At 41.6% G+C, this 12,254-nt stretch overlaps 1 protein-coding gene across 1 annotated transcript; it reads left to right on the top strand.

The window, feature by feature from the left end:
- The first annotated feature begins 1,098 nt into the window (after positions 1-1,098).
- LOC117295687 (angiogenic factor with G patch and FHA domains 1-like) lies at positions 1,099-12,191 on the top strand. Its single transcript, XM_033778397.1, has 13 exons — positions 1,099-1,409; positions 1,751-1,893; positions 2,754-2,931; positions 3,951-4,082; positions 5,223-5,429; positions 6,356-7,036; positions 7,089-7,380; positions 8,004-8,115; positions 9,330-9,477; positions 10,205-10,367; positions 10,737-10,953; positions 11,147-11,246; positions 11,976-12,191. The coding sequence occupies exons 1-13, from the start codon at positions 1,404-1,406 to the stop codon at positions 12,189-12,191; spliced, it is 2,595 nt and encodes an 864-aa protein (XP_033634288.1). The 5' UTR covers positions 1,099-1,403.
- Positions 12,192-12,254: the final 63 nt, after the last annotated feature.

Below are 12,254 nucleotides of genomic sequence, written 5' to 3'. Positions count from 1 at the left end.
CATGGTTCATGTGTGAACGGTTCATGTGTGAACAAACGTAACAACACACACTGACCATTCACACAAACGGTCCAGTCATGCCAAGTCGACCGTCGTCCACTTCTTGTTTAGTTGCTGTGATTATTTGCACACAAAACCGTCGAAAACCACCCCAAGTACATAACAAAGTATGCGAACAGAAATAGTCTTTTGAAAACGGACAAAGCAATTTTATAGACAATTGTCAAGTTGAGGAACAAGTTGTTTGAATGAAACCTGGTAACTTACCAGACGACCTCGGTCAAAGTTTGTCAAAATTGGATAATTGATAGTCATAGAACGCCTCGTGAAGCAAAATGTTCAGGGTTGTAGTGTCACCGTTTTCAAGCGGTGGTGGTGGATTGAATCCCGCCAAGACAACTGTAAAAAGTTTCACAATGACTATAGATATAAGCATTGTCATCTAGTGCCTGAAACGCACTTGCAATTACAGATGTTGAACCAACTTTTAAAATATGTTTTTGATAAAGATTGACTTGACAAATGTCTATGCTAAGCACAAATTGAGTGGGGCACCACATGCACAACTTAATTAGTTGGTAATTTGTTTCTGTTAAGCAATACTTCTGTGCTTAGCAAGTTTTGTGCTTATGGGCTTGATGAAATTGGGCCTTGGTGATATGATGCTTGGACTCTTCCCATTAAATATGTAAATTGCACATAGCGCAGACGCACTTACATTTTGGTTGGCAAAATCGCGCTGTTTGTACACAGCTAATGGTTGCTTGACGCAGACGGAATTGCGTTCATTTGTTTGGAAGATCATCTAAGCTTAATACTTCAATGAATTTTATTCTCTGTTATTTGCTATGCTCATTGTAAGAACTTTGATTTTTGATTAAGTAGTTTGTTTATAAATATGTGCATGTTTTTGCAAAAAGAAGTAAATTCAAACTGCAGTGAAAACTAACTATACAGCATTTTTTTGTATTTTCGGCATACCATACTTATTTAATTTTTCAGCAAAAATAGGGAAGCAAATATTAGAGCGCCACCAATAAATTAGTATTGTCCAGTTTATCATTTAATGGCGACTTTCCAAGCTGAAATGGACCCAACATCACAAGGTTTCTTCCTCTATTTATGACAAATTTCCACTGCGATCGTCAACTGTTAGCATTTATCGTTAAGACTAACATTTCAATTTCATTTTTGTTTTCAGTGGAGTACGGATGAGCATCAGAATGTTGATTCACTCAGTCATCAAAACCCGAAGCTTCATCGCAGACTGAGTCTGATCTGAGCTGAGACACAGTGAAAAATCACTTCTTGTTTTATTGATTGTTTTGGTTGGTTGGTGGTTGATCAACTTGCTGACTTCTCTAAGTGTGTACGGCCGGAGTGACTTGTTGTAGAGTTTTAAAATGGAGGTATGTTTTACTGTGATGAAATCTTATTTACCTAAATTTATAAGGAAATGCTTCAGTTCAGCTCATTAATAAATAAGGCATTTTCCATCAACTTACTGACACTGTGTGTGTACTGTGTTGTTGTGTGTCACTGCCACTGCACTGGACAGTGACTGTTTTCCATGCGAACACATACTAAACCATATGATCGCTCATTTTTCGTTCGTTCCACAACTCTGAAACTTTAAAGCAGGCATAAGCCATGTCCTTTTATACTTGTATTAAAAAGTTATCGGTTTTTTTTAAATGCAATGTAAAATAATGGTTAATTCTAATTGTTAATGTTATTATTTTTCTTGAAGCCTAATGTGGACAAGCCAGAAGATACTGACATGGAGGCCACGAGTTCAGAGGTCTCAGGTCTCAAAGAAGAACTTGCTGAGACAAAGGAAAAGCTGGCAACAGTTCAGGAGGAACTTGCTGTTTCTGAGGAGTCCAGAAACAAGTGGAGAAATACAACGAGGAATTGCTAGAGAAGGTGCTGATTAGATTCACTTTAAACATCTTATAAAAAAATTGCTTCCCTTTAAGGTGATCCCTCTGCTGTTGATTTCCAGCTTGTATCGTAAACTAAGGTTTGGATCTCTGGCTACACGGCAGTTAACGGTTGTATGGATTTTGAATGACAGGTACCCTCGAACAAACATTGACAAATAGGGAGCTTGCCAACATAGTGCTAGAGAGCTCAGTTGGTTGAGCGCCGGCACAGTAATCCTTGGATGCGTTTTGGTGGCTGTGACCAATAATTGTTTCTGACGTCATAACCAAAATGGTAACGGAGCTCACAACTCGGTTATTGTTCAGTCTGAACAGCAGAACCAACGACCAACAACCGAAACAATTTTTGGTTACTGCCGCCAAAACGACCCCAGAGGTTATTGGTTCAAATCCCTCTCTAGTCAAAATAAGTAGGAAGACAAGTTCTTAAAAAGACATCATCTACACAGCAAAGTAGATATCTGGATCTGGATGTATATATTCTCAACACTCTTATTAGAGCAAAATGAAAAGAGAGAAGCCAATGAAGAAATTCAGTTTTAGATGTGGTAGGAAAACCCCAGAGATTTATTCCAGGAAAAACCCACGCAGTCGATTAGGGACTGAAAACCCAACCCACATGGTGCCTCGAACCGAGGTCCCAAAGGTGGAAGGCGAGGCAAGACACTACTACCGGAATCTGACCGCATGGTGTTAACGCAAACAAAATATACATTGATATTTCCCCATGCAATGCTGCAAAAATCACTTCACCCCTTTTTTCTCTAGGGTCATCACAAAACATGTATCGTACACTTAACTTGATAGTGCTCATTCTGCAGGTGGAAACATTGAGTCAGAATTACTTGAAGTCCGCGGAACTCTGAAGAAATCTGTGAAGGATGTCAGTTGTCAGATAGACCCAATAATTGATATGACAACATCGGACGTAACCTCGACAGATAGAGTCGTCCCATCAGATTGGGTCATGGAAGAACAAACAGCTGTAAGTTTAGGAGATATAACCCTGAGAATGTTTCATTTACATTCTGAAGTTCAGAATCTTGAAGGAAACTTATCATTGAAATCAAACTCCCATTTTACATTTTTCTTGGGGGGGGGGGGTATTTTATTTGTGTTGGTATGAGAGATTGCCTGACATCACTAGGCTGAATGGCCACTTAAAAGGTGAGGGCTGCACTTAACCAATTTGGGCTATTGATCTAAATCAACTGCCACCAGGGGCTTGTTGCCACCAGGGGCTTGTTGCCACCAGGGGCTTGTTTGCCACCAGGGGCTTGTTGCCACCAGGGGCTTGTTGCCACCAGGGGCTTGTTGCCACCAGGGGCTTGTTGCCACCAGGGGCTTGTTGCCACCAGCGGCTTGTTGCCACCAGGGGCTTGTTGCCACTTACTACTAGAGCTGAAACAGGGTTATCCCCTTCAAAGTCAGTAGGTTGTACAAATGTAGGCATGGGTATCATCCACTGTAGTAGCCTGGCGGGCTAGTAGAATGCACTACCTTCCCAACTGTTTACGAAGCACCATGCAAGTGCCTTGCTCAAGGGTACAAGTGTCATGACCTGTAACCAACCCACACTCTGCTGCTAACAACACCAGAGCTTGAGTGAACGAGACTCTCAACCACGACACTGGGACTACAAGGTCATTAGTACAATTCGTATGAATTTCTTAAAAACCGCTTTTGCATATTTTGGAGCTCCTGGTAAATGTGGTTTATTGATCAAGAGTTGGTCTTCGTGGTACATATTTGGTTGGAAAAAAAGGAAACATTATATAATAATTTATACACATTTTGTATTAATTTAATGACCTTTTGATCTTGACGAGTATGAAGTTGCAATTAATGACCTAATGGATGATATGGTTAGTCATAACCCAGCACACCAAATTGGGCAAAACCAGGTTGGAGTTTGAAGGATTTGTGAAAGATTTCTTAATGATCTTGTTGCTTTAATACCAGAGATTCATGCTGGTTATTCCTTGTATGTTTTTTTATGTTTAGGGTACGTCATCTCAGTCTGTAGCTGATAGTGTAAAGGCTGCCGCTGAGGCTGCTGTTAATAGGAGTGGCTTTGTCTTGGATACAACGTCCGGCATGTACTATGATTGCAACTCCGGTTACTACTACGATCAGGTGAGAATAGACTCTGTATGCGTTCTAATGTTGGATCCCATAACTACAATCAGGTGAGAATATTCTAACGATGACTATAGCAGGCCAGTCCAAACATTGAGACCAATAGACCGATCCATTTAGCTCCGCCCCATTGAATTATTATTATTATTATTATTTTATTTGCCATAACAGTACAAAACGTAATACATTGACAAAAATACCCCGAGATGGGCATAGGACAAAAAAAGCAAATACATACTATGATCCATAGATCTGTTGCCCCATATCTGGGGTACACAATAAAATTAATATAGATTTACATAATATACATGTAGTACACAAAGCATTAAAAAACAGAATATTGACCAATCACAACCCAGTGCGCAACCAAAAGTCTGACACTGTAATATCTGACATGCGCGCGTGTATGATTGGCGCCTGTGGCAGAGTTGTGCCAGTATGGCATTGGAGAGGTTCATGTGTTCTTGCTCACCTGTGCGCCAAGGGCAAGCCTAATGGATCGGTCTATTAAGAACTCACACCGCAGCAGTGAGTTAATAACAAAAGGTCCCATCATTCCACTGAAGCTAAGTAGTAGTCCCAGCCGATTTTCTACCTTCCGTCTAGGTAAGTAGTTAATAAGTAGGACAGTTCTTTCAGAACTAAGTAGTCTCCCCGAATTCCGAAATCTACTCCGCAGCGATAAAATAAAAAAGCAACACCTATAGTTCCCAAAGAAGAAATCTACACAGCAAAGTAGATGATGTTACTGCAACCGAATATACACTCCTTTATTCCTCTAGTGTAATTAAGGGTGTGATTAGCTTCCCCCGTGTCGACCCTGCGGTGAGGCTCACTCGGGTGAACCCCTGACAAGAGCTAATCGAACGATCACTGACCCTCTCGTAATGTCAACCTGCACCTGGGGCCAGCCCCAAAGTGACCCACTCCACAGCAGTGCACTTGGTGCTGACCCAGATGATCCCCCCGAATGACGTCAAAGCTATTCGAACGCACCGGGGCATACCGGGTTTGACCCAGGGAAGCTAATCAATCGCACCCTAAGTGAATGAGCTTTTAAGTGTGAGGTGAAAACAACTTTGCAGTGACACTCGGTATCGTATTATGGAATAACTATTTATTTTTATTTTTCAAAAGGTGAACAAACTATATTACGATCCCAACTCTGGAATTTACTACTACTTCGATGAAAGGTCTTCCTCGTACCAGTTCCATTCTCAAGTGGAACTCCCAGCATCCTATGGGGCAAGACAGAAGCATTCTGGGAAGGGTCGGGGTCGAGGTTTCGAGAAGAAGACCGGGAAAAGACGAGTGGAGGAGACAAGAGAGGTAAGGGTAAGGATTGTGCTGGTTTTTAGTCCCACTAGTTTTAGTAGATATGTGTATGGATCTGAAATTAAAACGATTTGAACCTAAAATGCCCAGCTTTATTTTTAGCTTTTTGAGGTTTTCAAAATTCTGTGTAACAAACAAATAAGTTTAAAAATGTATCATGCTGAAACTGGTTGCATTGGGCACCCCAAAGTCATAGTATTTCTTGAGTTATAGTACATGTACATGTACATGTGTATTATGGGTTGTATATGTAGGACGGTTATGGCCACTTTTTGAGTTTTTTTGGGTTTTTTTATGTTATTTGGGGGCGAACCAAGACAATTTTACTAGAGCGGGATTTGAAACAATTAACAAATCGGTGCTCTACCAACTAATCTATTTAGCCACACGTTGGCGGTCCCCTAATTTATCAATTTCTTTGCCAGCCAGAAACCAGGGATCACACCCAAGTTTACGATACAACCTGGGAAGCGGCAGCCACGGGGATGCGACTTTTTGTTTCAGATATCAAAAATAAACCACAAAGGAAACTAACTGCATACATTTCAAAAAGATTTCAGGTTTAACAAAGAAAAATGTTGGGATTGAACAAAGAAAACGTGGTAGCAAACGGGGGAGGAAAATGTCACATTGGAAAAACCTACATGCGATCCACCTGAGTATATTGTACTTCTTTACATGTGACCTGCAGGAAGATTCGTTGATTTCTACCATGTCAAGACTAACATTAGAACCCAAGCAAGATGCTTACCCCGGGGCCAATGATCCAACCGCCTTCACACAAAGTTATGATCTTAATACGCCCAAAGTTCGCTCAACACCCAGAATACGAATCAACCTACCTGCTCGCTCATTACCCGCAGGTAGGTCAACTAATATTATCTTTCTTTTTTTTCTTCTCTGATTTATTTCTATTTCTTGGTGTGGTGCTGTAGAGGAAAGACAGCGCTTATGATGAAGACTGTGAAATTGTCGAGATGGAACAGGATACCAGACAAGGACAGAAACAGAAACGCAGAAGGACTGGCTTGTTGATCGACCTCGGCAGGAGTCCCGAAGAAAACGAGCGCGTCAAATCTCGAAGAGATCGACGCGAGGTTAAACTGAGGAAGAAGCATCGCTCTCATAGTCAAGAAGAAGTGCGTGGTGATGTTGAAGTGGTCAAAAGTCGACACGGTCATAACAGGAGAAAGCAGTCTAGAGAAAGAAGACGGAAACAGCGACTCGAGGGACATTCAAGAAAGAAAGCTAAGAAGTCGGAAGGTAAACGGCGGAGGAGTAAGGAGGATGACCATAGTTACCATCGCACGCAGAATGAGCTCGTGGTGACGGAGGTGCTGTCTGAGGGTGAGATTGGAGTGGACGAAGGACCTGATGAAGAGGTTGAAAGTAACAGCCAAGTGAGACCTGAACAAGAAGATGATCAACTTCATTCTAAGAAGGATCAGAGACCCTTGGAAAATGAGAAAGTTAAGAAGGCAACTCAGAAAGACGCCCAAACCAGTCCCGAAACAGGAAGGGGTAGCTCCGAAGGATCAACCGCCAAAGATGACTCGCAGAGTGGGAAGAGGTTAAGACGGACCGAGGACAAAGGTCAACAGGCCAAAATGTCAGGGGTCAGCAGAACAGGAAGGAGACACGCCGCCGTTGTTCCCAATCTTGAAACAGAAGCGGGGGAAGTGGAACCTGCGACAGAACGAACTTGAAATTGGGAGCAAAGGCGACAAAGCAGAGGACAATTCCTACGAGGAGATCGGTGAAGATGTTATGATTATTGAGGAGGACGGAGAGGAATTTATCGTCTTAAGTTCGGACGAATTGGAAGAAGGAGAGTTGTCGGAGAGCGAGTCGTCTGGGTCAGACTTCAGCGATACCAGCTCTTACGAATCTGACAGCGATATATCGGATGACGAGTTAGAAGAAATAGATTTGGATTCTGATAATTCAACTGGAATAGAAGGTAAAGTTTACTTTTTTCAGTAGCCTCATGTTGCACTAAGCTGCAACATAAAACAGGCATGCAACTTTTTCGGCTGATCAGCTGATTTCCTCTTCTTTTCATAAAAGTGCCATAGAAAGCTGAAAAAAACACTGTACAAAAGTTAAGTGTGATCGGCCATTTTCACATTTTGTTGCAATTAGAAAGTTGCATGGCTGAATAAAAGTTGTCTTTGAGTTTTAAAGGGAAAGTACACGTTTGGTAATTGTCAACGCCAGTCTTCTCACTTGGTGTATCCCATCATAACCATAAAATAACAAGCCTGTGAAAATTTTGGGCTCAATTGGTTCATCGAAGTTGCGAGGAAAGATGAAAGAAGAACACCCTTGTTGGAAAAATTTGTGTGCTTTTCAGATAAGAATAAAAGACTTTTAGCTAGAAGTCTTTAATTATTTTAGTGAGAATTTACCTCTTACTCAAAAACTAATTTACTTCAGAGGGAGTCTTTCACAGAGTTTTATACCGTCAACAGCTCTCCAATGCTCGTTACCAAGTAAGTTTTTAGGTTAATATTTGTTTGAGTAACTACCAAACGTCGTACGCTTCCCTTTAAATCTGACGTGACATTTTGTTTCCTTTCACAGTTTTGAAGGTGGACTACCCGCCGTGTATTCGGATGATTGTGACCAAGTCGGATACCATCAAACCACTGGGATCGCTCTTCATTGTTACATGTTCAGGTGGAACAATTGGAAGGTAAAAGCTAGTTAAACAGATTTAAAAAGCTTAGTTATTTTCTCCATCTGGAAGCTCCCCCTCTGGAAGCTTTACGTCTCTCTCTCTCTCTCTCTCTCTCTCTCTCTCTCTCTCTCTCTCTCTCTCTCTTCACTCCAGTGGCGTAATGATCTGGGCTAGTCTGGTTCCCAGACCCAAAAATCTCTGACTAGGCTCTGTAGAATTTAGGGGACTGGTATCACCCAAAATCACGTGACCAAAAAGGAGGAATTCCTCCTTTTTCAAAGTTATCCAAAATGTTCCGAATGTGTTGTCGTCAACATTCGGACAGTATCGTTGATGTTCGGTATGGAAACATAATGTCAGTCCTGTCGGCCGTAGATACAGGAGTTTTTATGCCAGCTATTGTTATTTAGAGCAAATCGCTCCGGGATTCTGGTAAGTTTTGTCCTTTTTCTTCAAAAATATTTTTTCAAAGGTGTTTTGACTTGAGTGTTCATTAGACATTGAATGAGGATTAAGTTTCATGATTTTTGAAAGTGGTAAAAATAGGGCAAATCTGGTGACTAGCTGTCGAAATTGTACGTGTTGAACCAGATTGTCATTAATTGCCGATCAAAATAATCTCGTAATCCTCTGGCGTGACGGCCGTCGGGAGGAGGGTTACGTTTATCGCAACTAGTGCAGACATGGTTTCCCTGGAGATGACCCCGACCCTGACAAGTTGCGTCATGCTCTATATTTAACCATGGGTGATCCCTGACCTAAGATTTTTAACAAGAGACGTCAAGGAATCTTTGGTCAGGGACCAGACTAGATCTGGGCCCAATTTCATAGAGCTGCTAAGCATAAAAATTTTGCTTAGCATGAAAAGGTTTTCCTTGATAAAAAAAAAGATTACCAACCAAACTTTTGCGTGATTTTTAGGATAAGCAAACAACAGCAATTATTGCATGTGATTTAGACTGGTCAATAGGTCGTATCTTGAACAGACCTGCATCGCGTCCAATCTAATTGGGGAATAATGTCATATTCTCAGTGCAACGCAAGGTCCCACTTATATCTAATGACCTGTACTTGTTTTTCTTACTTTTTTGATTTCTTTTTTACTTTTTCAGTTTATTCAAGAAAGAATAATAAAGCACCTCTTGTACCCATTCTTAATGAATTTCCTCAAAATTGTGACATTTCATTTCATCGCTCTGACGCCACGATGTTTCTGTTTATTTCAAGAGGGGCAGCAGTCACATTTTGCTAATTCCGAGTGTGAAGGTGAGCAAGCGTCATGCTCAGATTGTGTACGAGTCCGAAGAACGACAGTACACCATCAAAGATCTTGGCAGTCAGAATGGAACGATAATCAATGGCAAGGCAATATCAGAGGTGAGTGAGTGAGGTTTAGATTAAGCAGTGAAAGTGCATTGGCAATAACTCATTGTTGTAATATAACATAACAGTGGCTTCTTATACAGCGCTCAAATCAGTCACTCAGTTATGCTCATTGCACTTTAGCATTCAGTATTTTTTCTGCAATAACTGCGGAGCTGCATTTTCAAGTATGAGACCTATTCCTTTACATAGCACCATGTCATGTTTTACAAGGTGCTGTGGCGCAATATGCAGCCAATCAGACCTGCCGTCGATTTCACCAAACTCTTCCTAACTTAGGGTTAATCTTAGGACTTGGGACGGGTTCAGTTCCGTATCAAAATACATAGGACGAATTTAACCCATCCTAAGTTAGGACGGGTTACTCGTCCTAACTGGAGTTAGGATTAATCCTAGCATTTCGTGAAATCAGCCGTAGGAACACCGCAGGAACACCGAGGCAAACCCTTCTCTTTATGATAAGTGCACTGGGTGCTTTTACATGCATTACACAACAAACAGGGCCATCCGCTTTACGTCCCATCCGAGGGATGCTGCAGTAAAGATTATTAAGTGCATTGCTTGAGGACACAAGCAGTACTTGACACACAATGTGCTGATCAGAAACACCAGAGTTTGAGTCTGCTGTTCTTTTCTGCTCGGCCACGCCACACCATAATAAACAATAAACTAAATTTAATTGATTGAAGTTCTTATATGTGTTTGGTTGTCCTCCACTCAGCAACGTGTGGTGAGTGAACCACATCCGTTATCTCATCGTGACTACATCACCATTGGAGGTACTACGATTAGACTCCACATCCACGCTGGGGACGAAACGTGTGATGAATGTGAACCGGGACAGGTGCAAGCATTGATTGCAATCCAGCAACAGAATGAACCAGGTAAGAAAAAAAACGGCTTGAAGAAAGACTAACCATCTGAAGGCATTCAGATAAAAATGTGTCTTCAAGTGCAGCCACAGTATGAGTCAGGTAAAAATAAATGGCTTGAAGAAAGACTAACCATCTGAAGGTGTCAGAAGGGGAAAAAAGTGTTTTCATGAGATCAGGTTGACGCAGTGGTATCTTGCCTTGCCTTTTTTTCTGGGGTTTCCTCTCACACCTTAAACTGAAAATTCCTTCCTTCTCTCCATTGGGTTCTTGGCTACAGTTATTAAGTTAGCTTTTCTGAGAGTGCCCAGCTACACAACCAGAATTAATCAATACAAAAGTGAAATTAAACGGAAAGATTTCTTTTTCTTCTTCTTTCAGGGACTGCATCATCGAGCACTAAGCAAGACAAGGAACAACAGCGCAAGAAGGAGCTTCGGCAACTCAAGAAGAAATTCAACCTAACTAAGGACGACTTTGTGAATAAGGATCCGTCCTTGATGAACTCTGCATACGCTGATCGAGCGGGTGACAGACGTCGTACAGTAGGAAGCGATAACCCGTATCAACCGCATGATGAGCCTGCTTCAGTAGATAGGTAAATAAAAACTCAAGTCTCCTGATATTGACTAGAGCAAGCTGGGCCAAACGATCAGACCTTGGGCCCAATTTCATAGAGCTGCTTACCATTGCGATCTATAAGTTTGTTTTTCTTAATCGTAACTTTCTAGAATGTGGTTATATGTTTTCATATTAATATTCATCTAATGGTTAATTTTGTTGTCACACAGAGCGATAAGTTCCACTAATCTTGGTCATAAGTTGCTGTCAAAGATGGGTTGGTCAGAGGGTCAGTCGCTTGGCAAGAACGACCAAGGAATCAAAGAACCGGTAAGTCACATTAATATTAAATCTCAACCTTTAAGACCAAGGGAAATTACCATTCTTGTGATGTACTCATTTTCCCGATAGCATATAGTGATCGTGCTGGTGCTGATTAAGTTTCAAATCTCTAACCTCACATTAAAATGGTGTAAAGTGCCATTGTATTCAATACCCTTCCATTGCAAAATTTGTCAACATCTAAAATATCTTATGACATAATTCTGAGAAAAATGGGTCTGTACACTAACGTATGCTGTTTTCTCTGATAGCTTCTTTTTACTATGGCGATTACACAGAAAAATTAACGGGTAAATTAATCCAGTGACAAAGGGTGGAGTAGGTGACTAGAGCATCTACTCCTGGTAGTGAGACAGGAAACCACGGTCCCTTTTAAGTCCTTGATCAATACAGTTCATGTTCTTGGTGATCTTAATAAAAAGTCGCATCCCCTTAAGGTGATCCGCTGGCTGCCGCTTCCCAGATTGTATCTTAATTTGGGTGTGATCCCTGGCTACACAGCAACTAACCGTTGTATGGCTTCTGACTGGCACCCTGAACAATTATATTGACAAAATAGGGAGGCCGCCAGCATAGGGCTAGATAGCTCAGATGGTAGAGCGCTGGCACTTTCATCCGAAGGCCGTTGGTTCAAGTCCCACTCCAGTAAATTTTCTTTGTTCAACCCCAAATCAATTAAGTAATTTGTGGTATTTTTTATTGTGATTTTCATTTCAGATTAAAGCAATGGTCCACACTAAGAATGCGGGTCTCGGTGCCGGCATGGTGCAGAGTCTCGATCAAGTGCCGTTTATCAGACGCAGAAATAACGAGAAATGGGATCGAGCACGAAAGCGTTATAATCTCGTCAATCCGCCGGGGTCTTTCATAACCAAGGCAGGGCGGCACAGCAAGCGCCGCCGGCCTGGGTACAAGGTGGAGCAGACAAGTTGAAACGAGTCGGAAGGACCAAGCGCAAACGCTGGGCATGGTTTTTTGCAGTGTGCAGTTACCGCT

Source organism: Asterias rubens, chromosome 10 (assembly GCF_902459465.1).
Source record: "Asterias rubens chromosome 10, eAstRub1.3, whole genome shotgun sequence".
In the NCBI taxonomy this organism is placed as follows: domain Eukaryota; kingdom Metazoa; phylum Echinodermata; class Asteroidea; order Forcipulatida; family Asteriidae; genus Asterias; species Asterias rubens.
The sequence above is the reverse complement of the archived record's forward strand: the minus strand, read 5'-3'. Positions and strand labels throughout refer to the sequence as shown.

Bases quoted from the DNA above. Each gene is read 5' to 3' on its own strand.
- LOC117295687 (XM_033778397.1), top strand. The intron at 4,083-5,222 runs GTGAGAATAGAC...ATTTTTCAAAAG, and splicing joins CCGGTTACTACTACGATCAG to GTGAACAAACTATATTACGA. The intron at 8,116-9,329 runs GTAAAAGCTAGT...TTATTTCAAGAG, and splicing joins TCAGGTGGAACAATTGGAAG to GGGCAGCAGTCACATTTTGC.